The following is a 26,870-nucleotide window of genomic DNA, read 5'->3' as shown; positions in this document are numbered from 1 at the left end:
TGCTTAACCCATTTACATGCAAAGACACCACTTTTAAATCATTTAAACTCACGATCAAGGTTAGGCAACTCACCAAAGCTTCAAACTCATAAATGGAAGGCTCTTGGAGCTCACAACCAACTCCAAAGGTTCTGACTTGGTCCCAAAACGAAAATGCTCCACCAAATGTTGGTTCTTTCAACTCAAAGGTCACTACTTGGACCTCCAAATTCCATGACCAGGGCTTCTCAACACCCAAACCTCACAAGGTCAGCACCCTCACCCACACACAGTGGCTGGAACTGAGAATGTACACTCACACTCCCCCACCATGCAATCTCTCACAAGCCCAAGGTATTTTGGAGAAGAAACCAAGTAGAAATGAAGCTCCTTGGCTCACAACAATGGAGGAGAAGGTGGCAAAGGGTGGCTGGAGGTGTTTCAGCAAAAAGAGGCACGTAGGATGGCAATTCAGACCAGGGATCATGTGCCATTTAAGTATATGTAGCCACTTAAGAATAAAATACACAGTATTAACTTTAATTTCTACGCTTAGCATTTTAATTACAAACTCAGGATTCTTAACCTACTCAATTTTACCAGAATTATCATATTTTTCTTATATTTTTCGGAGCACCTTTCTGGTACGCACTTTTCATAGCCAATACCAGTTCCTGGCACCAGTTCTCATTATTTTAACTTGAAACTCGTTTTACAAGTCCTATATATTATTCTAAGAATTATCATGCACTTATTATAATTTTCCGGGATACTTTTTCGGTACGCATTTATACCGACTAGCAGAACCAGTATCTGCATTTTTCGTCAGAAAAGCGACTTTCAACATTATTACTCACTTACTATAATTATTAGAGCCTTAGAATAATTATTAGGGTCAATTATGAAATTATCTCATTAAACTCGTAATTAACTGATTAATTTCCTTAATTAACGGTGCGATTTCTTACAGATATATCGAATTTGGTATACCGAGTGAATCAATAGTTTGCTTGTATATGTGACCTGAGTTCATTTGTTCAGCCGTTGGACCAAGCTCGTTATCTACCCCTGCGAATTTGTCCATGTCAGACATGTGCTACTTTGTTAATTATCGTTGGACTTGGACGTAGTTCGCTGGCATGGGCAACGAATTTTCGGAGTCTGCCACGTGGCATGACAGGTGGATAGGAAGGTGGCATTAATTGCCACTTAGTTATCTACAAACTATAGCAAACTTGGTGATCATAAAAAACACACCATATCAGTAAACCAAATTTGCTGCTACTTCAACAAACTTGGACGCATAGTATATTGAAAAATAATATTGTTGACATGATACATTGGTATAAAAATGCCACAAGTGTGACAATCTGATCAGTGTTCCTATCAATTATTCACTTAGACTGCCGAGTAGGGGTGTTTGTGGTCTGGATTAGATCGATTTTGAAAGCAAAAATCATCTGATCCAATCCCTTCGGTTTAATCATGTAATCATTCATTCGGTTTGAATTTTTTTTCAAATCCGACCCGACCCGATCCAATCCAATTTTTTCGATTTGGATTGGATCGGTTTTTGATTTTTTGAAAATCTTAAAATTTGGCTTTGTAAAAATAAATAAATTGAAATACAAAAGGATTAGTAAACGATAATATAATTTTAATTTTGGCAATGAAATATGAAACTCTACATATATGAAATTTTGTTAATGAGATGTGACTAGGTTCTTTATTGGATTTAGTTGATGGATTAATAGGTATTGGGTTTAGAAATTTGTGGGCTATGATTGGGAAAATGCCCAAGTAGATAGATGAAAATTAATATATTGTATCAATTTTTATCAACAAATCCGAAAACTAATCCAATCCAATTAAAATTTGTGATTTTTTTTAATTTTCATTTTTCAATTTATTCCATTATCGATTTTTCAATTCAGTTATTGCGGTTTGAATCAGCTAATAAATACCGCTACTTTCCGGTTTTTCACTTTTCAGGAACATGTACTTATCATGGCTCCACAGCTACAACGAGATGAATGGCCAGCGCGCGTCGTGATTGCGACCTCATATTGACATCATCACTCAAGTGTCGGCAAGGAAATTTATAAATGTAGATATTTTAGAACGGGTTAAGATTTTGCATAGATGCCATGCCAGAATACAATGGGAAGAAAAAAATATAAAACAAATATGATAGGAGCACGAGCCCAATGTCCGGTTCATATATCTAAGGACTGCCTGTTATGATTTTCTATTTTTATTTTACTATGATTTTAGTTTGTACTTATTTTGTTTATATAAGGGATCAATATATTTTATATTATAGGAGATAATTTTATTTTCTACACATACATAAAAATATATAGATCTATATTTTCTTCCTTTTTAATTCTTTTCACACGACTCCATATAAGTCTAACACACACTTTTGTGTGTAGGAGATACAATCATCTCTTATAACATTAAAAATATTAATCCTTTTTATATAATGAAATTAATATTTATCATGTTATACGAGATTATTTATCTCTTACACAAATATAAAAGTGTGTGAGGTCATGTAAGAGAAAAATAAAATATGAGCTCCATATATTTTTATGTGTATATAAGAGATAAAATTATCTCCTAAAAACACTAATCCCTTATATAATTACTGTATCTTTATAGGAAAGAAAATTTTAAAACAATGTGAATGAGTGAATCTCCTATTAAATTGAAAGTAGACAATAGAGATGAAGAATAACGCTTATAACCTTTAATTTATCCCAGGACTTCATTATAAATATGAGTTTTCGTTTTATCCTTTAACATAACACAACAAACTTTCCTACACTCACAACATTTTGTGAGGTCCACACTTTTTAAAAAAAATAAATAAATAAAAAATTAAGGCACGCAAAACGAATCTCTATAACATTATACAATCACTTTTTCTACAATATAACTCTTATAAATCGCTGTAAATATACGGAGACATGGACGTGAAGTTGAGGCCCTTTAGAGGAAGTGAAGTTGCTTCTGCAATACATTATGAGATTGAGGGAGTCAAAAGAAAAGTGAAAGAAGGGCCCAATAGATTGCTAATTTTATTTGTACTTCCTCGTGAGAGACTGACTTATTTGTATGTTCGTGGGTTGAGCACTTGAGGCTGAGCTTGTTAGACCCGTCATTCTGTTCCACAACAATCCCTAACCCCAATCCCAACACCAAAATGGAAAATTGAAGTTTTTGCTATTTCCTAAGCCCTAAGGTTTAGAACAGCATAGTTGAAAATTCCAATCCAGAAACTAACCTGAGGAACTGTGTCGCGATTCTCAGAGTCTCCCACAGAAACATTAAATATGCCTATTGGCTTCTCTTCCCTACCAAGGCTTAGCCAACCAATCAAATTCAAATAACAAGTCACCCTAAATGTAAAATTCGAAGTTATTAAATGTTGCTTTGCTCCAATTCCAAATCACCCCTTTGCACAACAACGTCGAGAGCACAAGAGTTAGCTGATGCAGATTTTGGCGTTTTATGCATCTCTCCCTTAAAGAAGCAATATTTCCGCGTTTTACATCATGAATTGTGTTTTAAGAGAGAAATGATAATACTCGGTTGATGGATGATTTTGCGCTTATTTTAGAATAAATTTATCACCTTGCTTCTTTCTATATACTTTTATTCTCAAATTATATATTAATATATCTTTATTGTAACCAAAATTTGACCAATATTTACTTGGATAGATAAGCTATTTTTTTTTTTTGATAGCCTAATAGATAAGCTATTTATTCACGTGTATGATTTACCAAGAATTAAAATTTCATCAAATTTGGGTCAAATAAGGGATATTGATAATTTGAGAAGAGGGAGAAAGTGGTAATTTTTTTTTAAAATAATATTTTCTTCACATTCTCATCTCTTATATAAATTTTATTGAGTTGAATAAGTTGACATAAGTATTTTATAATTTTTTTATTTTATAAGAAATTATAAATATATATTATACAAACAAATATTTTATATAAATATTTATTTATTTTCGAGACTATAAATTTTCTTAACACAAAATAAGTTAATTTAAAAGGATCATTTCATTCCTTCCATCCTCCCTCATCGAAAATCTAACACTACTGAAATTTTATATTTATCTCTTTCGATTGACATTAAATAAATCGAGTCCAATTAAATAGACACAAAATTTTAACTTGATTACATGAAGAGAAAATCCATTCTTATGTCAAAGAAAAAAAAAACAAAAGAATGAAAAAAGTTATGCATTTTAATTTTAAAATTAATGAATTAATAATAATATTAAAATTATTTAACAGTAAAAATTACTAGATGAATAAATTAAAGATATGTGAAATTAATTAGAATTAATGAAAAAACTATTTTATTTTATTTCTTTATAAAATGAAATGACAAGTGATGGTACTAAAACAGTAAAATGAATTGCGCAATTTTATTTTATTATTTTAAAAGAAATTGCTCTAAAGGGCCCAATGAGCCGGGTATTTTTATTTTTAATTATTTCCTTTTTTGAACAAATAAGAAAAAGGGTTTTGGAGTTTTGAAGAGAAGATAGGTTTTGGTAATGGTTAAAGCGGTGCGTTTGATATTTGATAATTGATAGTCCGTCCTCTCCTTCTTCCCCCCGAGAGAAGCAGCTTTTTACGTAGTTTGTGCAGTCAGTCGCTCCTTGTTTTCAATAACAGTGAGTTTTTTTGTACTACTCTCTGCTTATTAACATAGACTCACAGTCACAGGGTGCTTATGGTTTCGGTTGGTTCAAAAGCATTAGCATCAACAACTTCAATGGACTATGAATCCTACAAACATGGTAGTAGAAGAAGTAACAAGGGAATGAGCAGGAAGCCAAACAAAGGGGGTGTTGGCTCCCATACCTATCATTCCAATAAACCTTCAACTCTCAAAGACACAAACACCTTCTTCACTTCACCATCGCGTGTTAGGTATTCTACTCGTTTCCTTGCTTTGTCTTCCTTCTACTTTATTATTTGTCTTTACCTCCAAATTGCCCAACCAAACGTACTCTTAATATGTGTAGGAAACAGGTTGATCCCGAAACAACAAAATACTTCTCTGAAATTGCCAATCTTTTCGAAAGCGATGGAGTTGAATTGGAGGAACGATCAGTTTTATGTGCTAATGCTCTCGAAGAAACTAGGGGAAGAGAATTTGAAATTGCAACTGATTATATTCTCAGCCACACTTTGGAAACCATCCTTCAGGGCTGTGATGTTGACCACCTTTGTGCTTTCCTTCAAAGTTGTGCCAATGACTTCCCCTTTATTGCAATGGATAGATCTGGTTCTCATGTAGCCGAGACAGCCATCAAGTCTTTATCTGTTCATCTTCAATACGAGGACGTTCACCCTCTGGTTGAGGGGGCATTAACCATGATATGCAAGGTGTAAATTACTGCATTTCATTTTCATGCTTGTTAAACACATGCAAATCAGTATTTATATTGGCTGTCAAATACTATTCCGTGCTTCTTGGCTAATCAATTTCTCGCTTTAATGTATTGAATTGAATTGAACATATAGACGTAGGCTTGAGTGTTAATTACCAAAATAGATAGTTGATGTTGGGCATAAATTTTTTGAATCATATCATATTGTGTCTTGAGATATTTACAGATAAAATGATGCCAAGACAAGAGAAAAACACGGCCTATGTAAGCTGTTCCGCTGTAAATGTGAATTCTTATACTTAAGCTTTTCATTTGGCAGGTGATTGCTGCTAATTCTGTTGATGTAATGCGTAACTGCTATGGTTCTCATGTGCTTCGGACTCTTCTTTGCCTTTGTAAAGGAGTACCGTTAGATCAGTCCGGGTACTATTTTTCAAAATCAGCAACAGTGCTAGCAGAGCGATTGAATATGAAGGAGTTTCCTTCGAAGATACATGATGCAACAAATTTTCAGTCTGGATTTCCAAATTTACTGAATTTACTTGTGTCAGAGATGATAAAGCATGCTACAAAATGTATCAAGACCCTACAAGTTGACCGATTCAGCAGTTTGGTTTTTCAGGCATGCTTTCCTGATATGTATAGTTATTTTTTATGGATTAAATAAATACATATATACCATCATGCTTGGTTATGGCTCTTTTTGCTATCAGGTTAGGGGCCAGTCTATTTGCGTTCTTCTGGCTGAAATGCGGGAAGGGAATTCTCTTTTTAAATTTTGAAATTTTAATTTTTCTTGTTTTGGTTGAGAGTGGGGAGCATGCGTGGTGTTTTATATTGTCTAAGCGACTAGGTTCAGATAACTTCTTTAGTGGTGTTGATAATATGATGAAGCTTCTGTGAGATATAGCCTTCTTTTGAGAAATTTCTTTGGATCTACTTGCTTTAGAACTCTATGATACTCTAAAGAGTTTCCAATTCATTCTTAACTTTGTTACCTACTTTGGTTATAATATTTTTTTTGGTGCCATAGTGTGCTTACTGTTAGTTTTAGTTTTTCTCTTTGATTCCTCTTATCTCACTTGATTTTCTTTAATTAATGGCAGACAACTCTAAGGGTGCTGGCAGGCAATAATGAAGAGTTGTTGCGCATTATTCCTATCCTTCTTGGCTGCACAGATAAGAATAATGCAGAGGGCAATTATATAGCAACTACGATAGTGCCGGCGCTCCTGAATTTGTTAAAAGAAAGTGAATTTTGCCATCTAATGGAGGTGAGCAACCTATAGATGAGGAAAAGCTGTCTATAATTAGCTAGAGTAGTGCAAGAACTTGTGAATAATGCAGAGAGAAGTTCAATAGAAGCTACATGTATTTGCCTACTTCTTATTATTAAGATTATGTTTCGAATAGAAGTTTCATATGTTCCTTTCAAAGTTTCTATAGTAAATGTGAATTTTTGCTATAAATTTTCAATATAAAAGCAAACTATTATTATTTGTTTTCACTTTTCAAACTAACCCTGTCCCAGGTATAATCTCAAGAAATTTTGGTATTGCAAGTAACTATATTTAATCATGTATTATTGATGAGATTTGTTAGTCCCTAAACAATGTCTCTTGGTTGACTGTGGTCTGAACATGGGTTTGTAAATTGTTCTATGATACTTTATACAACCTTGTGTGGTGTCTATTTTCATGTGCCATTAAATACCAAACAATTTTATGCGTGTGCATTTTTTTATGGAAGCATCATTGAAATTATTTTTCTAGGGTGATTTTGAGGTAATCAAATTTTCTAAATCTTTTGCAGGCTGTTTTGGAAGTATCGCCTGATGCTTTGTTCAATGAATTGTTCACAAAATTATTCAGGAATTCCTTGTTTGAGTTATCATCTCATCAACATGGGAACTTTGTTGTTCAAGCATTGATTTCCCATGCAAGCAATCAAAATCTGGTATTATACCTAGTTGATTTTTTGTCTTGAACATTTTCCACATCTTTTTAAAGGTGGCCCTGATTAATTTAATCTACTGTAGGATTGGTTGCATGATATTGCATGTAATGCATTTGTCTCTAGCATATTCTTCATATTCTTTTCATGATGCCCGTTCGTGTTATAATTTTCTCTTTGTAGATTTTTCTCCCCATGTTTATTTTAAGTTTTTTAATTGTTTGATAGATGGATTTAATCTGGGAAGAACTTGGGCCAAATATGGAGGATCTTTTAAAAATGGGAAGGTCAGGAGTTGTTGCTTCACTCATTGCTGCGAGTGAAAGGCTTCACATTAATGAACATAAGGTTTGTACTTTAGTTGCAGTATCTGTGGTGAGCGGATTTCTATGTACTTATGTGAAGGAGATTATGAATTAATTTATTGCTTCTAAAACCTAACTACAAGTCTGCAATGATTGCATCAAAATTGAAATGTATATGGTATTACTTGCATTACATAATGAAGTTACTTTACTTTCTTAATTTTGTTTCTCATCTCTGAAAACTTTAATGGCAATTTTGTTACTTTGTGCAGTGCTGTAAAGTTCTTGCTGAAACAGTGTGTTTAGCTGATGAATCTCCAAAATGGATTGTTCCTCGACTACTGTTCCTTGATAGCTATTTCACTTGTGAAGATAAGTCCAATTGGAGCTGGCAAAGTGGTGCTAAAATGCATGTAATGGGTTCTCTGATCCTGCAGGCAATATTCCGGTTTAGAAGTGTAAGCAACTTTCTTGAATATGGATACTTTGGCTGCTTTATTTTTGGTGTCAATTGAAAAAAGGTTAGAAGGGGGTTGTGCACACATCTGTTAATGCGCCTAGGTGTAACCACAGGAACTATTGGATTCCTAACTTGATAGGAAATCTTTCAACCCTGTAGACCTGATTTTTCTTGGGGTTAGGGCATTGTTATGTATAATTTGTCTTTCATTGTTGTTTTAATTCCTTTCTTAGAGACTTCCCATGAGGCCCAGAGATAGAAGCTTCAAGCAAGAAACAAGCTGGTCTTGAAGCATTTCTAAGACCCTAATAAGACTTGCAACTGCCATATTAGAGATTTGGACTCACCAGTCTTGCCCCTAGAACTGCAGGAAAATAACAAATTATACTAAATATGAATGGTCACTACTTCCTATAGTGGCATTAATATGGATCTTCAGTAAAGTCTAATTCCTGTATTTAAACTAAAAATAGAAGAAGAATGTTTGACTTTTCCATTTTGTTGGAATCTTTTAATGTGGCTTAGCACAATGTTTTGTAGGTTATAGCTTTGCAGTTAAACTTAATCCTTAGGTGCAGATCTGGCCTTTGTGGTTCGTGAAGAAAAATCTTCATCCATTATCATAAATTATGAAAATCATGATGAGCTTCAAGTGATGTATCATCCATTATCTTGGTAGGGTTTTGGAAGATTAATGTTTGGGGGGTTGGGGCCAGGGTTCTCCCAGAATAGGGGTGATTTGATCCTCATGAGCTTTTTAGCTCGAGATAGTAATGCACATTCAGATGTCTGGTAGTGTAGTGTGGTGAACTTGCTGTGGGAGTCAATGGAAACTCTATGCCATAAATTGATAATCTTTATTATATTATTTAAGGGATTAATATTTCTCATGTTGTAGGAAATAAAATTATCTCTTACACACACATAAAAGTGTGTGGAGCCCATGAGAAGAGAAGAGAGAGAGAGAGAGAAAAACATGGGCTCTATATACTTTTGTGTGCGTAGGAGATAAAATTGTCTCCTACAACATGAGAAACATTAATCCCATTATTTAAACACGTCGTGTTTTTAAAACGGAAATTCTTTGTAGATATGTTTATCTCATGTATGCATTAAAAAATTGTATTTCATTTGCTTCCTTTTGTTGTCGTGCGTTTCACTTTTGCAGGAATATATACAACCTTATATCACCAGTATAACATCCATGGAAGTAGCTCATGTGCTTGAAGCAGTGAGAGATGCAAGAGGATCGCATGTTATTGAGGCTTTTCTATGTTCAGGTGCTTCTGGGAAACAGAAATGCAAATTAGTTACAAAGTATGTCTTTCAACTATATTTCTTGTATTTATATTCTCTGGGATCTCTTAGAAATTCTTATTTATGCTAAAGGTATGAATGCAATAAACATGTTTTTTAGATTAAGGTATTGTATTTCTATATTGAACGCCAACTCTTTCATCAATATGTCTTCTAACTTTATGGGATTCATGTTCAAGTTTAGGATCATAGATTCATGCACATGAGATGACAGCAATTGTTTGGTTGAAATCTGATTTTTTTAATTAAGAGTTAAAATTTGAGACCCCTTGCGGTTTAGGATCCTTTGGATATGCTTTCTTTTGACTATAACTAAATGGATAGAAATAGCTATTGAGATATTTTCCAAAGTTGAGAACGGGTTAAATTCCAAAATTAAGTTTTTCAAGACTTCAAGCTGAAAATACCATGAAATGTGTATGTAATGGATTTCAAAATCATTACTATATTGAGTGTCTTTATTATGACTTTATTTGTTCCCTTTTCGTCTTTTGTAATTTATTTTGTAGACTACGAAGGCATTTTGGAGAGCTTGCACTCAACTCATCAGGTGCTTTTACCATTGAAAAGTGCTTCACTGCCTGTAATCTGTCACTAAGAGAGGCTATAGTGTCTGAGGTGCTGGCTGTGCGAAGTGAGCTTTCCAAGACAAAGCAGGGCTCTTACTTATCAAGGAAACTAGATGTTGACGGGTATGCTGTTGGCTATTTACTATATAGTGGAATGTCCAGATTTATACTTTCCGTCAAGGAAAAAAAATAAAAATTATCTCCCTGTTCTCTAAATGCAGAGTGCATAAATCAAATTTCATAGAAACAAGATCATATTGTAGGATACAAGTTTTTTCTGTTCACACCTCAAAGCTTATGAATTTAGAGTCTGACATATGATGGAACGTTGTAGTATTGAATGTTGTTTGCTTTTAGATCCGAGTTTATTGAAATCAATTTTCATGATTTATGCCTTTGCTTTATTGCAACAGATTTGCTGCCAATCCTCATCATTGGAGGTCAAAACAGACATCCAAAGAATCTACTTATAAAGATTTTTATGCTACGTTTGGCTCCAGTGATGCTAAGTCAACCAAAAATGACGACTTTCTTGCTGACACTTCAAGTAATATATCAAATCCAAAAGCTGTAAAGGAAGTGAGAAAAGAAATTGACCAATCCCTAGGTTCTGGTGCACCATTTCTGAGCATGCATGGCTCTAAGAGAAACGCAAAAAAAGCAAAGCAGAAAAATAAGAAAAATGTTCAGATTGGTGGAGATGATGATAACTCTAGTAGGAAAAAGAAAAGGTCTGACAAGGAAAAGGTTGAAAGTGGTTATGATATTGCTGCTTCTGCAACAGCTATGAAGACTGTGAAGAAACGGCAGAGAGATGGTGAGGTGTCTGAGGCTTCTACGAAGAAATTGAAGGCATAGGATGAATAGAGTGGAAGGCCATTTTTATTTTTATTTTTATTTTTATTTTTTTTAATTAAGAAAAAGAGAAGGATGGAATTAAGCATGGTCAGAAGGACCCAAAAGACTCTACGCATGTAGATTGGAATGATTTCCTGTTTGTTAGTAATTTTGTATCATTTACCATGTCGCATGAATATGTAGCTGGACAGAGTAATCACATTCAGCGAGAAAGGTAGTTACTGCAAAATATGAAATGTTTTTCCTCCAAGGAATCTCCTCCGCCCTTCCTTCCCCTTCATCCCAATATATTATTTGTGTTCTGCTGGATGTATATGAATTTGCGACAAATATGGAGATCATTACCCTTTTCTAGAATACAAACGTTATAATAGATTTAAGTATATCAGAGAACTCAACAACGGTTGGTTAGCAAAAATGTAAAATACAATGTAAATTGCAATACATATAATCATTGGCACTTGGCTGTTGGAGGGTGAAACACCAGTGTACACTAACAGTTGTTCTGTTTGTTTAGAAGGAGCAATAAAAACGAAATGAAAGAAATAAGAAAAGAAAAGAAACGGGCAGTTTCGATTTTGCTTTATTGTTTGTTCTGTCTTTCAACCATATGTTGGAGGATTGAACCTGCGATAGAAATATGATTTTTCTGTCAATCATAGGGTAGCTGCATATAATGGAAAGGCTAGAAACTGTTGACTAGAGTTACTTGTTTTGTATGGGATTTGATTTGGTTGGAGGTATCCTTCGGAAACTCGAATCCACCTGCTTAGAAGGATTCTTCCTATGAGCGCGCAAATCTTTAAGAGCTTGATGAGAAGATGAAGTCTTGCTTAATGGCGAAGAGTGCACATTCATGGATGGGTGAACCTCAGCTTTGGCTCTAGAAGACCAGGTTGATAATAACAGTGACAGTGTCAGAGCAAGAGCAGCCAGCGCTTTGGACCAGCTCTTCATGGTAGTGTGGAGGATCTTGGTTATTAAGGTTCTGAAGCTTATAGTTATTGCATTGTGAGTCAAGTGTTAAGGCTAATAACACCATGTTATGAGGGTGAATTCTGAATTGTATTAGTGTTGATTGATTCATTCTTTATTACTGTCTGGAATGCTAAAAATTTAATTTTGGGATCTGGTGCAGTTGGGTTCATGTGAGATCATGTGCTCAACTTTTGACTACTGCATCATCTTGGATTTTGGATTTGGTGGAAAATGGAGACAGAAGCTTCAGAAAGGACATGTGATTAGGCACGTGATTTTACTAAATCTTTTAACTTTCCGGGAGAAGACAAAATTGTTGGTATTGAATAATAATCATACGATGACATCAGGAATCTGATGAACGCTATGTACAAAGTGTGAGACTGAGCGAAGTTGGTGAGTGTCAAGCTTTTTCCTTATTTATATGAAAAGGGAACAAAAGAACAGATGAAAGAATATCTTTCCTATATTTGTGTCAATTTAATATGTTTCCCTCCAAAGTTTGAGTGACTGTTTCAGAGATCTTTCCAGCTTGGCCATGAAGACAACAGTACTCACAGTTGCATTGCTTCTTCTATTCTCAAAGTGTTTTTATGAATGATGCTGATGTGGGTGGGTAACTGCAATATTACACCTGATTTGATTGAGGCGTTTTAGTTTAATAGATTATCAATCATAGTTGATTGAATCAAATTGGCCTTTTCTGTCCCAATTATATATACATAGATGTGGAACTTTACGAGATATTCGTTCATGCTCTTTGATATTATTTTCAAACCATATATCAAGGGCTTTAGCAGATTATCAACAATATTTATCATTGGACGTATCACAACTACTTACGCAGATATTTGAATTTTTTAATATAATAGGATCATGTGACACAAATATTCTATAATGTATATTTAAAAAGCCCATATTCTTTTAACAACTTTTTAAGGAAAAAATTTAAAAGCCCCCTTGTAGTTTTGCTTGGGCGTTTGGTTGAGGAGAAATTTTTTGAATACTAGGGAAATGTAATTGATAGGAAAATGGTTGGAAAGTGAGTTTGGTAGGAAAATGTAAAAAAAGTTGTTTGGTTGAGTAAAATATTACTGGGAAAATTAAGTGAAATAACAGAATGAAGTGTTTGGTTGAATATTTCATATTGATGGGAAAGTAATTGAAGTTACGAAAGTATCCTTTTTTAATCATGATGGTGGCAGTTATCAGGTGCACCCATTGCACTGGCTTGTTGAAATGAACCAGTGTGTATACCCGATAACCTAGTTTTCAGATATTTTTGTGTTAAATTAATGTTGATTACGAATAGAGAAAGATTTGGGATATTATTAGGTGCAGAATATAAAACACACGGATGTACAAAATTATGTACTTTGTTCACTCCGAAAATAGCAATGCTAGTGAAACTCATCTTAATTGCTAAATCCAAGAAAAATGAAGAAAATAATATATTTCCTACAAGCTTACATGAGTTTTTCTTTCTTTTATACAATGAATAACAAAAATAGTTACAAGAATAAATTACAGATGTAAGTGTACAATTATCAAACACTGCCAGCAAGTGAAAATATTTGATGACCCCTGAAATGGAAAAAAAAGGTCCGATTCTGAAAACAAATAATTATGAGCATATCACAAATCTGAAGGCAACCTCCACTAACAAAGGCATACTAGAGCAATGCACACTTGTAGCAAACTTCAACTGCAACAAAATTCTTTTGTAGACACGAGAATCATCTTAGCTAACTTTCTGCTTGGCCTTGGCCTTGGCCTTGTCCTTAGGTTCTTCGATAACAAATTCAGCACACAAATCCTTCAGAGCAATGATAACTGTAGTTATCAATGGGCCCATAATAGCCCCCTGCAGAACAACATACTCCTTCGGTCAATTTAAAGTTTGTTATGGAAACTAATAGAAGTGCATCTTAACAATTACTCACTGATAGACTGAACCAAACATGATCAAAAATATGAAAAGGATATTTCTGCCATCACTTAATAAGTAGACTGCTTCCTTTTCCCTCAAACACCTACCCAAAAAAATAAAAATGAAAAAAATAGAAAATCAAAGCCCAAAAGAATCAGAACTACTTATCTCAATTAGAGTTACTTGAGCATTTAAAAAAGTTGTCAATATAAGTTTAGTTAAGAGAATACCACACTAACCTAGTAGTCACATTTCAAAGCTTGCTAGAATTAGAATTAGAAATTATGCTATGCAGGTAAACCAGTTTTAAATTATGAAACAAGAGTATTCCAAGAGAAGCAAGTTGTCATAAAATGCTTAAATCACAGACAATACGGGTTAAAATCTGCCTAATATAGTCAAAACATGATGCACCAAGAGTGAGAGACTAAAGCACAAATTGCTTCTATAACTTTCACAAATTTATAACTTTTATATTGGATTCAACGTTGTCATTTACAAAACATTTATAACTTTCACAAATTTCAAATTTCTCCCACAAACATCCTCTCTTGTTCCATTGTAAATAGAGATCAAGTTTCTGTAAAGTTGGTGAAGGGCACAACTTTTATGTAGTGATATATCTCTACTGTTTATTTGTATTTTACTGTGAGATTTGAACTCCCTTTGATACCAGTATTTCTCCCCTTCCAGTCTAATTATTTTCTGAATTTATGCAGGCAAACCAAGATCCACAATATTGGGGCTAGGCTTGTTGGTGTTGATAAATTTGGTAACAAGTACTATGAGAAACTTGAAGACACACAATATGGTTAGTGTGTCTCAATCTGTATGTATATGTGGTTAGTCTAATAAATTACTCATGGCTAAAAAAAACAGTGAAAACTAACCTCTTGAGCCCAAGACTAGCTAAGGACTAGTGAAGGTGCTTACCATGCACTTGGGCAGCAACCATTTAAATCAAGCGTTCTGATTATTGCACATGGTTGTCTCACTATGACATAATGAACAAAAAAAGGATATGGTGACATGCTATGGCTTTTAATATGCTTTGTCAAAACAATTTTTGTACAGAGTTGAATCCTACTAAAGGATGATAAGCCTGTCTTGGAGTTACTACAAACTTTACAAGTAAACAAGAAATATGGCTTTCAAAGAAGATGCTTTCCATACTTGAAACCTTAAAACAGATTACACAATATGGCTTTTAAGAGCACCATATAAACATTTGAATAGAAAGCTCTATTTGTCACCAAGTTTAAAGAACAATGAATCCTGTATGTTGAAATCTTATTCCTAGTCATTAAATAGTTGGATGATCTAATGGAAGTCCAACAGTACATCAAATGCTTGATTTTGAGCATAATGTCATATTTCAAGTTATGCCACGAGAACAGCATACCATGTATAAAACTATAATGGAAGCGGATAAATACCAGAATGCAGTGGTTCTCCACACACCTTACTTCCATCTTCTGTCCAACGTGCACCATATCCATCAGCAACCCTTATTTCGAAGACAACTCCATGCAGCGCGACAGTATGTATATTCAGCCAACAACAATGCGCTATTAAGCGGTTAATAACATCCATTGCAAGCCTATTTTTATTAGAATCTGTAAAGAACGTTGAAAAAGGATAAATAAAAAATAATGTGATCAACCTATTTTTATTTCTGGCAAACATTTCAGCTAATATAATGTGATAATCATTCTTGACAACATACTATGGATTATGCTTTATTTCTGGCTAACACATGGCAAAGATAAGACCAAAATAATATAATGACTAAATAAACATGATTTCTGAATACATTATACAACATAGCCAAGTCAGTCAGAGTTATACAGTCTCCTTGATTGTAGATAATATACGGTAGTGTTTGGTATACAAGTTAGAACAAGACAAAACATAACATATAAGTTCGTCCACTAAAAGAGATGAAACCAAGAAAAACAAAACAGAATAGTTCCATGCCATTCTACTATGTCTTGTCCCCGCGCCACACACTATCATATAAGTCACCATTACTCTTCAGAACCAAAATCTGTTAAGAAACCCCAAATAAACCCTCTAACTAACAAATGTATTCTTTAACTTTCGATTAATAATTCAGAAATGAAAACACCAAATTAAACATGACTAGCATACAAATATTATTCGTTGTCTTTATTTGTTTCATGTTTATGACATAATATGGAGAAATGAAATAAATTAAAACTAATTATCACCGGGATTTGAGTATTGATTAATCAGTAAACTTGTAAATTTCTGCATCAGATAACTAGTAAATTTATCCCAGAAGAATAATAATCAAACACAGTACCTGCATATATATTAAGAAAAATAAACTTGGGTGGGAGCAAAGGATTGTACCTGGATTAGATGAATGCGATCTGTGTAGGGGTGACTTTTCCCTTCTCGAAAACCTCTGGTTTTCATTGCTTTCCCGCCATCCCTTGCAATCAACCAAGACTCAGATCGAAGATAGAGAGATAGATAGAGAGAGAGAGAGAGAGAGAGAGAGAGAGAAAGCGCGCGAGAGAGCTGTATTTACCCACGCTTGCCTCTGTTTAGCCTTGCCTCTGTTCACGGCGGTGTTCTGGTTCCATTACCCGCGCTTGTCGGATGTGTTTCTTTTTCTCCATGATTTGTCTGAAATAAAAAATATCAAACGCAAGTAGATCTTTGAGTAGATAAGCATGCAAAAATCAGATCACCTGTCGTTTTTACATCTTCAAACGAGCTTCTTCGTGATGTCCAAAAGTGGATTTGCTGGGAGGAGACTCAGTTTGGCGCTAACCAAGGGTAGTTTTGGCACCACCTGTTTTCATGGTTTTCACTTGCCTGGTTATCGGTCGAATACCACTATCGCAATAGGATTTCAGCACCGTGATTTTGATCCAATTTTGCATACAAAACTGAATCGCCAGGCAAATCACTTAGGTATGCAAATTTTTAGATCACCTGTACCAAACGTGGAGAATCAACTTATCCACTTTCAGATGCCCAGCAAAATTTTGAGAAATCCGGTACCAAACGCCCCCTTAAATCACTTACCCTCTGTTTTTTTTTTTTAAATCACTTATCCCCTGTACTTTTTTTTCATCCAAACAAAAAGTAAAAAAATAAAGTAATATACTTATTTTAGAAGGAAAAAAAAAAGACCAAATATCTTGAAAACTTACAACACTTACATAAAAAATTAAAAGCAAAAAGAAAATAAAATAGAAAAAAAGATCAAATATGTTTAAATAAAAATAAATAAATAAAAGATAAAAAAATAAGACCACTTAAAAATTTAAAAAAGACTAAAAATAAAATAAAAATTTAAAAAATTCTGAGTAATACATGGCGTAGTCTTAGCCAGATGAAGAAGCGTTGCATGTAACAAGTACTGCTTCCAAATGTTGCACAAAAATAATACAAAGAGATGTGCCTTTTGGTTTGGCACGTAAGGAGGACGTGGGTTTGTTTATCTATTTTCTGTGAGTTGGACTTTTTCTAATGCCTTTCTGATGATTCGTGTGTATTGTAAATCTGGAGAAAATTGGAAACAATGTTGTAATTAATAGAAAGTTATTTACAACTTGTTAAATATTTGCACGTAACTCAATAATTATAATTAAGGCCTAATTATAGCTTGAACGTTTTTTTTTTTTATATCAATATCCGATCCTTCCCAATATCAAAATGACAAAATCTCCAAATTTAAAATAAACTAAATTAATTTTTATTGTTGCTAATCAAAAAGGAAACTTTTGACTACCGACTTTTTTCCCCTAAAAAATTCAAACACATGAATTAATAGGCAGAGAAATCATAATCTTCCAAATTATGTATCCAAAAAAAAAAAAAATCTTCCAAATTAAGTGGGTCCTATTAATTATATAGGCCCCATTAAAATTTCAACGAGGTTCTTGTTTCTCAAGAATAAAATAATTTTTGTATCTGTACTAAAAAAAATAAAAAAAAATTGTATTAAAAAAAAAAAGAATAAAATAATTTCTGTAACATACGTCCCCGGTTACTGTTCGATTCCATTGCACCGTTTCTGCAAGAATCTCTTCCTTCTTTTAACTAAATTATCACTATTTATTTGGATACATGTGATAGTATTAATTTAGATCTGCAGATCACTAGAGAACTTACTTAAAATTAGGGATCTTCGCGTTCTGGATTGGATCGGTTTTGAAAGCAAAAATCATCCGATCCAATCTCTTCGGTTTGATCATATAATCATCAATTCGGTTTGGATTTTTTTTCAAATCCGATCCGATCCAATCCAATTTTTTTCGGTTTGGATTGGATCGGTTTTCGATTTTTTGAAAATCCTAAAATTTATTGCATGATTATTGTGCAAATAACATCTTTTGTATATATTGGCTTTGTAAAAAAAAAATTGAAATACAAAAACATTAGTAAACTATAATATAATTTTTTTTTTTGCAATAAGATATGAAGCTCTACGAAAGATAAAATTTTATTGATGAGACTTGTTGGGTTTAGTTGATGGGTTAATGGGTCTCGGGTTTAGAAATTTTTAGGCTATGATTAGGAAAAGACCCAAGTAGATAGAGGAGAATTAATATATTGGATCGATTTTCATCAACCCATCCAAAAACTGATCCAATCCAATTAAAATTTGTGATTTTTTTTTCGGTTTTTGATTTTTCGGTTTTCGGTTTATTCGGTTATTAGTTTTACGGTTCGGTCACCGCGATTTTAATCGGTTTGGATCGGTTGATGAACACCCTTACTTAAAATGACGGGCAAAGGTAAACATTTTTTAATTCAAAATGAAAAAAAGGAAAAATGAAGTGGTGGATTAAATAAGGTCTCGGTGGAGAAAAGATAATTGTTATTTTATAATTATTTTTCCCAATCTTCTTAAGAATATTAGGATTTTTCTTAAAAATACACGAATCTGATTGATTACCTTAAGAATAATTGGTTGGTTCATTTTCAATTGAATTCTGTCCTGATTTGTTAGTTAATTTTATAGGATTGGATTGGATTTGATTGTGCATTTTTTCATTCTCTAATTGGATATTATTTATTAGCCTTAGCCTAGCCGTTTAATCTTGTGCTGACTCTTGATTTGATGGAGCATGATATATGAGAAAATCGAATCCTACATTAATTCGTAATTAACCGTCCAATGCGAGTAACGCCAATTCTTGCTTAATATATGCTATAATGTAAATGAAAAGGCTACAACTATACCATACCTCGTTATCTCCATAACTGGCATTGTGATTGTAATATCTTTATGAGGAGTTATTGATCATTACCTTTTGTGGAATGATTTGCTGTTAAGGTTACAAGTTACTATTTTCCGTTCTTCCTTCCTCGTTTAACCTGTTTTTCTCTCTCGCTCTCTATTAAAATGCAAAATGCCAGTTTTGTGTTTTACACTGAAATATTCTTTTGCTTAGATTGAGCACCACTTGTCAGCCTGATATCAAGTTTCAATTTCTCTTGAGCCCTTGTTGTGGTTGGCAATTTCAGTGTTGTTCAAGTTTATGATGATGAAATCCCAATTGCATCAACAATATCAGGCTAGTTATTATGAAGCCTATGGATTTGATCTGCGTGAGGACTTTTCCCAGGTATTAACTGTTTGATTGTTCGTATTTGACTTGTTTTCTTCAAGTGATAGAATCATAGAACCAGCTCCAAAATTCTGCACTAGAGTGTTGTATTTGACTTGTTTTCTTCACTTGCATTTGAATTTTGATCGCGTGAGTTATCTGATTCTTTGCTTTGATTAGTACCTGGAGGAAGCAAAGAGCCATGTAAATGAAGCAAAACGGACAAGTTCATCAGTGCACCCAGAAGAATCTGGTATAACAGGATCGAAGAAAGAGAAAAAGGTAAAAAAATCATGGAAAAGTTCTTTGATTTCATGGTGGAAAGGTGACAAGAACAAGAAAAGCAAGCTACGAGGGGAACCCACCAACAATTCAAAATCAAAGGTTTCAGGGCAGAGGAAGGGTCACGTTTCTGGTCCAATATATAACTCGGCCGAAGGTATTGATGTGAAGCACCGGGGTTCAACTTCTGGGCCTCTCACAAGTCTGTTCAAATCCACAAAGAGAGAGGAGTGTGAGATTCCATATATGTCTCTTCACCAACAAACAAGCCCTCGTCCTGTGCATAACTATGGCCCCCTTTATGTGGTCACTTGAATGTGCCTGCAACTATCAGCGTTGCAAATTCATTCTGCTGACACGAGCTTCATAGGAAAAGCCTTCATTTTCTGCTGGAAAATTTAATCGATCAGCCCTTTGTTAGATGAAATAATTTATGTTTTGAATTTTATCATGGATTGTATTGGCACGCTCTTGGATTTTATCTAAGAAAACAAGATTTGAGAATGGCTCCTCTTAGTCCTGATTGCTTTGTTGAACCCTCATTCTAGGCTAGCATCTATTTTTTTGGGTTTAATTTTTAATTTTCAAAGCATAAGTTCGCGGTCTGGATTGGATCGGTTTTGAAAGCAAAAATTATCCGATACAATCCCTTCGGTTTGATCATATAATCATCCATTCGGTTTGGATTTTTTTTTCAAATCCGATCCGATCCAATTTTTTTCAGTTTGGATTGGATCGGTTTTCAATTTTTTTAAAATCCTAAAATTTATTTCATGATTATTGTTCAAATAACATCTTTTGTATATATTGGCTTTGTAATTATTATTTTTTAAAATACAAAAGCATTAGTAAACTATAATATAGTTTTTTCTTTTTTGACATATGAAGCTCTACAAAGATAAAATTTTGTTGATGAGATGTGATTAAAATTTTTCTTGAGTTTAGTTGATGGGTTAATGGGTATTGGGTTTAGAAATTTTCAACCTATGATTAGGGAAAGACCTAAGTAGGTAAAGGGGAATTAATATATTGGATCGGTTTTGATCAACTCATCCAAAAACCGATCCAATCATATTAAAATTTGCGGGTTTTTTTCGGTTTTCGATTTTTTGATTTTCGATTTATTCGGTTTCCTATTTTTCGGTTCGGTCACCGCAATTTGAATCGGTTTGGAACGGTTGATGAACACCCCTATACTCGCTCCTACAAAACTTGAAATCATGGTGGTATTATTTCGGCAGTATCAAAAAGGCTCTCGATATATAGATATTTTAGTTAAAGATGTTGTTTCGTCAGTCTCGATCCATTGTAATATGTAAGCCATAATAATAGTAATAAAAAATTATATAACACGGTTTGTCATATATGATTTCTCCCTGCCCAATTTCTGGAACTGTTCTTGTGCTATCTCTACTATAATTTTTCTTTTGCTTTGAGTTTTCATTTGTTATTCATTTCATGAATGATCTCCTCCCAGACATCATTGAAAAAAGCTATTCTAGCATGTAGGCGAAAAAGAAGCATCATATATTTGGGGGAGCGAAAGACACCAATGTGGCGCCAAGGATATAAAAATCATGTCCGGTTACCTACCCTTCACTTAGGAATGGGCTCAATGTAAGACGGACAAACCACCCTTAAAGCGACCTTGTGAGTTGTGATGCTGGAGAACCCATGAACTAGCCACAAACGGAAAATTTTCAAAATCTACGAGGTTAGGTGAAGACTTTTTTAATTGTTTATATTATTCTCTGACAAAATCGAAAAAGCACGTCTTCAAATAATATTGGAAGGTGCCACTACTAGCCTCAAAATTGGACTTGCTAAGGATGAGCAACTAAAGTGCTAAAGTAAGGGGAGGAGTATGTAAACATGTTGGGAGTTGGGATGTCTAGAAAACAGAGCATGCTGAGGAAAAAGGTTGTATTTGTGCCGAATGTGTCAAGACTTTATTCGGCGTGGATTCCTTTAATTAAGGGAAAGGAAAACTAGACAAAAGACCTGGCTTATACCTCATAGGCATAAGCATAACCATTATATTATCAGCCGAATTGAGTCCATATTGATAACAAAATGCTTCATTGTTTCCTAATTTTTAATTTTTTTTTAAAGAAAAAAACAAGAATATTCTCCAAAAGATTTTTCAATCAGTACATAAAGGTCACATAGCCAATGAATGACCCCAATATTAATATAAGAAAGCCTTTTGTACTATTCTCTCCCTCTTTTTCGCCTACTCTTGATGCTAAGAAAGATTAACCGTCTTTTTTGTCTTAATCAAATTCTGTTCATACAATCAGAACCTTGCATATAGACAGCTTCATTTATTTCTTGTTATCAATCCAACAACAGCATGGCCTCCGCTTCCCATGCGAGGAATTGCATTATTAATAATGCATCTCAACTAGAAATGGAAAACAACAAGTGCTATGTACAGACAGTTAGAATGACTAGCAAGGATTTCTCAGATACATAATACTGATAATAACAATCATCGGAACATGACCTCTTAATTACTGAGTAATTTCATTAAAACTCTCTGCAGATTAGTGCTGGTGCTGGCATACAGTGGTGAGACTATTCGATCCCATATTGTATCCTTTTCACTTCACCATTAATTAATATTATCGGGTCAGGCTAATTGCAAATAAAGATCAAAATTAAAATAATATAATAAAATTCATATTCAATAAATGAAAATTGGTTATTCTAGTCTATTACTACAACAAAACCTATAATTTATACAATATAGACACTTGAAACAATTATTCTCCTTAGCCATTATCTGGACAAGTATTGGAAGGGCAATAGCAAAACCATATATGAAAGAGAAACTCTGACCCCTCAAGAGACACCTCAATGGTGCTCTTTCAAACATAGATACTTTGAATTCTTTCTACAATTCTCAATCACAAGTTGCTGCTCCATGTGGGCATATGTACTCAAAAAAAAATATAAAAAAAAAATGAACAGCATTGGCAAATTCCTAACTCTGTCCTCCCCCAGCTTGTTCCACATCTATAGAATTGGGACTCCATGGATTTAACTTGTTGTCCCTGCTTAAAAGCCTCTTCAATGCCCTCAGTCTCCCTGTCATAGGCGATTTCAGGTCATCTTCAGCAAACCTGCTTGAAGAGGGCGACAAAGAGGATGAAGTGATGTCCGTTGGTATATCAATCACCAACATTCCATGACGTTTATTATTACTGCTACTATCCCCTGAGGAGGATGAGGAGCAAGGTGGCCGAGAGGTACTTTCTTCCAAAGAAGCAACAGTAGAACTTATTTGGGTCTGGTTCCCCCAAATCAACACATTTGTGGGAAAAGTTGAAGATTCTAAGCCACTAACGTAAGCTGAATTTTCTGCATCTGTTGATCCATTATTCCGTGAGACATTTTGTTCATCATTTGAACCAATAACTGATTCAGAGGCAACTGGTTTCCTGCAAAGAGGGCAGGTAGAATGGGATTGGAACCACATATCAATGCAATCTGCGTGAAACCCATGATTGCATTCGGGTAAAAGTCTAGCCTTTTCTCCTTGAACAAGCTCAGAGAGGCAAACTGCACATTCTAAACCATCCTTGAAGTCTTGGGATTGGAATAACAATACGGGAAGGGACCTGAGGACAGAAGGATCAAGCCCGGTTCGAAAAGCACCGTCTTGACCAGAGGCAAAGACAAAACGGCGGCCGTTGCGGCTCCGACTCCGAGATCCGAAAGCAGTGGTCTCTCCAATACTCCACCAGAACCTTTTAGCATAGAGATGAAAGAACATAGAAATTACAACAACCATGAATAAGATTATTATAACCACAACCATAATCTTGCCGGTTATATCAACGGCTGGGGACTCGCCCAAGTTGTCACTTGGCACCGACGAGTCACTCATGGCAAAGCTTTGGGGCTACAAATTTCAGAATTTCACAAAACGAAGCAAAACCCAGATGCAAAGTCACTCCGAATCTTGACAGGAAACAACCTTGGATAAAGCAAATGAAAACAAAGAAAACAAAGAAATGAAAATGAGGGAATTTGAGAATGGAAGAGAAGAGGAAGTTGGGTTTGGCTTTTGAATGAGAATGTGAGAGTTGAGAAGGTTATAAGTAAAAAAGAGGAAAGGAAGTAGGAGAACCTCCCTCCAGAATGGACTCAAGACTTTGAATTGAGAGTGTTGGCGCTGACCAAAGTATGATTTGAATTTGTATAAAAGAGTCCTAAAGAAGATGATGATGATGGGTTTCGGGGATCTTTCTTCTGCATCTTCTTATTAATTTGAATCCAAACTCCAAACCAATAGCCGCCTCGATAATTCAACCTACAAAATATGTTGAAAACGAAATATAACCTTATTTTTTTATATTTTTTTTTTAAGAAAGATTATCCTTATAATCTATTTTTTTTATAAACTGATATAATTATTGATTTTTGTCAACTAATGATTATTATTTATGAAAAGAGTGTTTGTCATTTTAAATGACAAAACACTCTGTCCTTTTAAGAGAGAGACGACAGACACAGAAAAACAAATTTATTTAAATTTTAAATTAAAAAAAATCATCCACTTTCTCTCTCCCATGATTTTTCATTTTTTTGTATCTATCTCTCTCTTAAAATGACATGACTTAAGTCAATTAACATGACAAACACCAAACTCATTATTTATTATGAATTAATAATTAATTGATAAATTTAATTTATAAAAAAAAATAATCGTTAATTGATGAAAATTAATCATTAAAATATAATTATAAAAATTTGTAAATAAAAATAGTATAATTCCTCTTTTTATTTTTTTAAAAAGTCCAAGTAACAGTAACACTAGATTTGAATTCATTGCCCGCAAGTTGCTCCCAAATTGCCATGTATCCTCTCAAATAAACTCCCATCATCAATGAACCAATTACGTGTGACTCTTGTCTTGCAATGACAATGGATATTGACCGAACTTTTTTTTTTTTTTGATAACAATATTGACCGAACTTCGTTCACGTTAATCATGATTTGGGTTCTACTACCTTTCTCTAATATAATTTTTTTTTCCCTCTAGGTAAGCCCTCTTCACTTATTAAAAAAGAAAAACTTTTAAATTCTCCTGATGCGTAAATAATAATATTTAATTACAGAGAGAAAAAGGCATGTCGATTTAGTGATTTTAAAAAAAAAAATATGAACTATCTTTTCATTTTTTTAAGTAATCAAGAGGATTATATTAAGATGATTTTTTAAAAATATGACATTACTCGAATATATAATAAAAGAGGAAATAATTTAATGAATGATAATATTCTCAAAAATATTTTTCCTTTATTTTTAACTTGGAAAATATAAATGATTAAAAATTTATGTTCAATAAAACTAGTTATGTTATATAAATCTAGGGCTTTATAATTCTCATTTAACATGAGAATTCAAATTTTCCTACACACCCTTCGATTTCTGTGCTGACATGGATCCTACATATAATTTTTTTCTAACACCTGGGTCCCATATGCTTTTTATCTCTACAACATGAGAATTGAATTCTCATTTAACATGAGAAAATCAAACCCCATAAATCTAATATAAAATTATTTAAGTGATCTTCACTTCAAAACTTTTAGTTGATATGATTGTTTAACATAGTACCATTGTAACACACAGTGCACCCGATGTATTAACTTAATTTATGATATTAAGTGCAGTTAGAATTAATCTTTAATTACTTACTTAAAATTAAGATAACCTCGTGATGTGTAAGATTGTGAAATAATAGATTACTGAGGAGAAACATGTTTTATAGGTTTTTTTTCCATTGAAAAAATCTAGTAAGCTTAAGAGAAAGTAAGAAAAATAGTGAACTCCACTATGTTTTAGCCCCGGAGACACCAACCTAGCACTAAGAGCATCAGTGTAAACGGTTCCCTCTACTCCTCCACGCTGGGGGTACTAACCTGGCGCTGGAGGCGCCAACCTCAAAGGTTGCTTCTGCTCCTCCATGCTAGAGGTGCCAACCTGGCGCGGGAGGCACCAAAGCTACAAGAAATTCTCAAATTCAAGTCTAAGGTTCCCAATTGGATCCTAGACCCCATTCAAGAGTATAACTCCAACCTTACTCATAGTAAACCATGATATCAAAGCTAAACATAATCAATGATTGTGTACCAATTCCAAATGATCTTTTAAAGGATTATCATGATAATCAATGTACCGCTAACATTCTTGGCTTTAAGCCCTCAATTTCATTACAAGCAATGATTTTAACAAAATATAATCAAAACATTAATGCCTTACTACAATTGGCTTCTCATTCTAAAATATACAAGTTATACCATATATATATATATATATATATATATGGGAAAAATATTTCTCAAGCTACTTTAGATAAATTTATCTCCGGCCACCCCAAAACTACGTCGTTTTGATTATTTATTTCCTTATATGTATTGATTCACCTTTGAATGGTTATGATTCCCTTTTTTTTCTCTCTTCCTTTATCACCATTGATCCATCTTTGTACGATTATGATTTAGTAGCCGGAGATAACTTTATCTCCGGCAGCTTGAGAAATGATAAGCCCTATATATATATATATATATATATATATATATATATATATATATCAAAATGGTCCCTGCATCCTATTACCACCAAAATAAGCCAATTTCAAAAAGGGAAAGCCTCATGCACTACATTGGTTTTTTCCCCTGAGAACTATCAGTTCTTTCCCCTGGTGAACCTGAAACATAATCTCCAAATGGGGTGAGATAATAATCTCAGGGTCCTTGAAAGATCACTCCACCATTGAGTTCACTTTCTTGCACGAAAGGTCAAAGCATATGGCATAATATCATCACATAAATAAAAAAGCAATAGTGAATTGACTACACTTGTGCGCCCAATGCACTGGGACCACTATAATGAGTCGTACCTCAAAGTGAGTGTCCGTGTAGAGCTTACAAGAGCCATACCTCTTAGGAAACATCCCGAAAGGGAAGTTCACACTATTCTATTGATCAATGAACCTAATCCATCAATTCAATATAATGACTAACACATTAAATCATATTATATTAAACACCCAATTGCGCACCAAGTCTACATGAATGCAACTATATCATAACTCTAACAATCAACCAAGCAATTAACCAACACTCCCAATGAGTGTGGTGGAACACTAAGTGAGACTAATCCCAAGATTCAAGAATTTATCTCTCCTAAGATTACTTTCAAACTCTTCT

General features: G+C 33.9%; 3 protein-coding genes across 3 annotated transcripts; 2 read left to right on the top strand and 1 right to left on the bottom strand.

Moving 5' to 3' along the window:
* The first annotated feature begins 4,636 nt into the window (after positions 1-4,636).
* LOC133301202 (pumilio homolog 23) lies at positions 4,637-11,105 on the top strand. The gene is made up of 10 exons (XM_061500827.1): positions 4,637-4,937; positions 5,033-5,396; positions 5,721-6,023; positions 6,508-6,675; positions 7,214-7,357; positions 7,583-7,702; positions 7,932-8,117; positions 9,288-9,436; positions 9,946-10,128; positions 10,419-11,105. Exons 1-10 carry the CDS (start codon positions 4,738-4,740, stop codon positions 10,861-10,863), a joined length of 2,262 nt encoding a protein of 753 aa, XP_061356811.1. The 5' UTR covers positions 4,637-4,737; the 3' UTR covers positions 10,864-11,105.
* Positions 11,106-19,299: 8,194 nt separating this feature from the next.
* On the top strand, positions 19,300-19,962 carry LOC133301147 (uncharacterized). The gene is made up of 2 exons (XM_061500759.1): positions 19,300-19,383; positions 19,546-19,962. The coding sequence occupies exons 1-2, from the start codon at positions 19,300-19,302 to the stop codon at positions 19,960-19,962; spliced, it is 501 nt and encodes a 166-aa protein (XP_061356743.1).
* Positions 19,963-22,633: 2,671 nt separating this feature from the next.
* Positions 22,634-23,539, bottom strand: LOC133301254 (RING-H2 finger protein ATL3-like). Its single transcript, XM_061500874.1, has one exon. It carries the CDS (start codon positions 23,537-23,539, stop codon positions 22,634-22,636), a length of 906 nt encoding a protein of 301 aa, XP_061356858.1.
* Between the last annotated feature and the right edge of the window lie 3,331 nt (positions 23,540-26,870).

This window comes from Gastrolobium bilobum, unplaced genomic scaffold (assembly GCF_033153095.1).
Source record: "Gastrolobium bilobum isolate Gb01-03AN ecotype WA unplaced genomic scaffold, APGP_CSIRO_Gbil_v1 utg8449, whole genome shotgun sequence".
Taxonomy (NCBI): domain Eukaryota; kingdom Viridiplantae; phylum Streptophyta; class Magnoliopsida; order Fabales; family Fabaceae; genus Gastrolobium; species Gastrolobium bilobum.
The sequence above is the reverse complement of the archived record's forward strand: the minus strand, read 5'-3'. Positions and strand labels throughout refer to the sequence as shown.

Excerpts from the sequence above, each read along its gene's own strand:
- LOC133301254 (XM_061500874.1), bottom strand. The coding sequence starts at position 23,539 with ATGAGTGACTCGTCGGTGCCAAGTGACAACTTGGGCGAGTCCCCAGCC.
- LOC133301147 (XM_061500759.1), top strand. The coding sequence starts at position 19,300 with ATGATGAAATCCCAATTGCATCAACAATATCAGGCTAGTTATTATGAA. Across the intron at positions 19,384-19,545 it reads TGCGTGAGGACTTTTCCCAG|TACCTGGAGGAAGCAAAGAG; the intron begins GTATTAACTGTT and ends TGCTTTGATTAG.
- LOC133301202 (XM_061500827.1), top strand. The coding sequence starts at position 4,738 with ATGGTTTCGGTTGGTTCAAAAGCATTAGCATCAACAACTTCAATGGAC. Across the intron at positions 7,358-7,582 it reads ATGCAAGCAATCAAAATCTG|ATGGATTTAATCTGGGAAGA; the intron begins GTATTATACCTA and ends ATTGTTTGATAG. Across the intron at positions 10,129-10,418 it reads AGGAAACTAGATGTTGACGG|ATTTGCTGCCAATCCTCATC; the intron begins GTATGCTGTTGG and ends TTATTGCAACAG.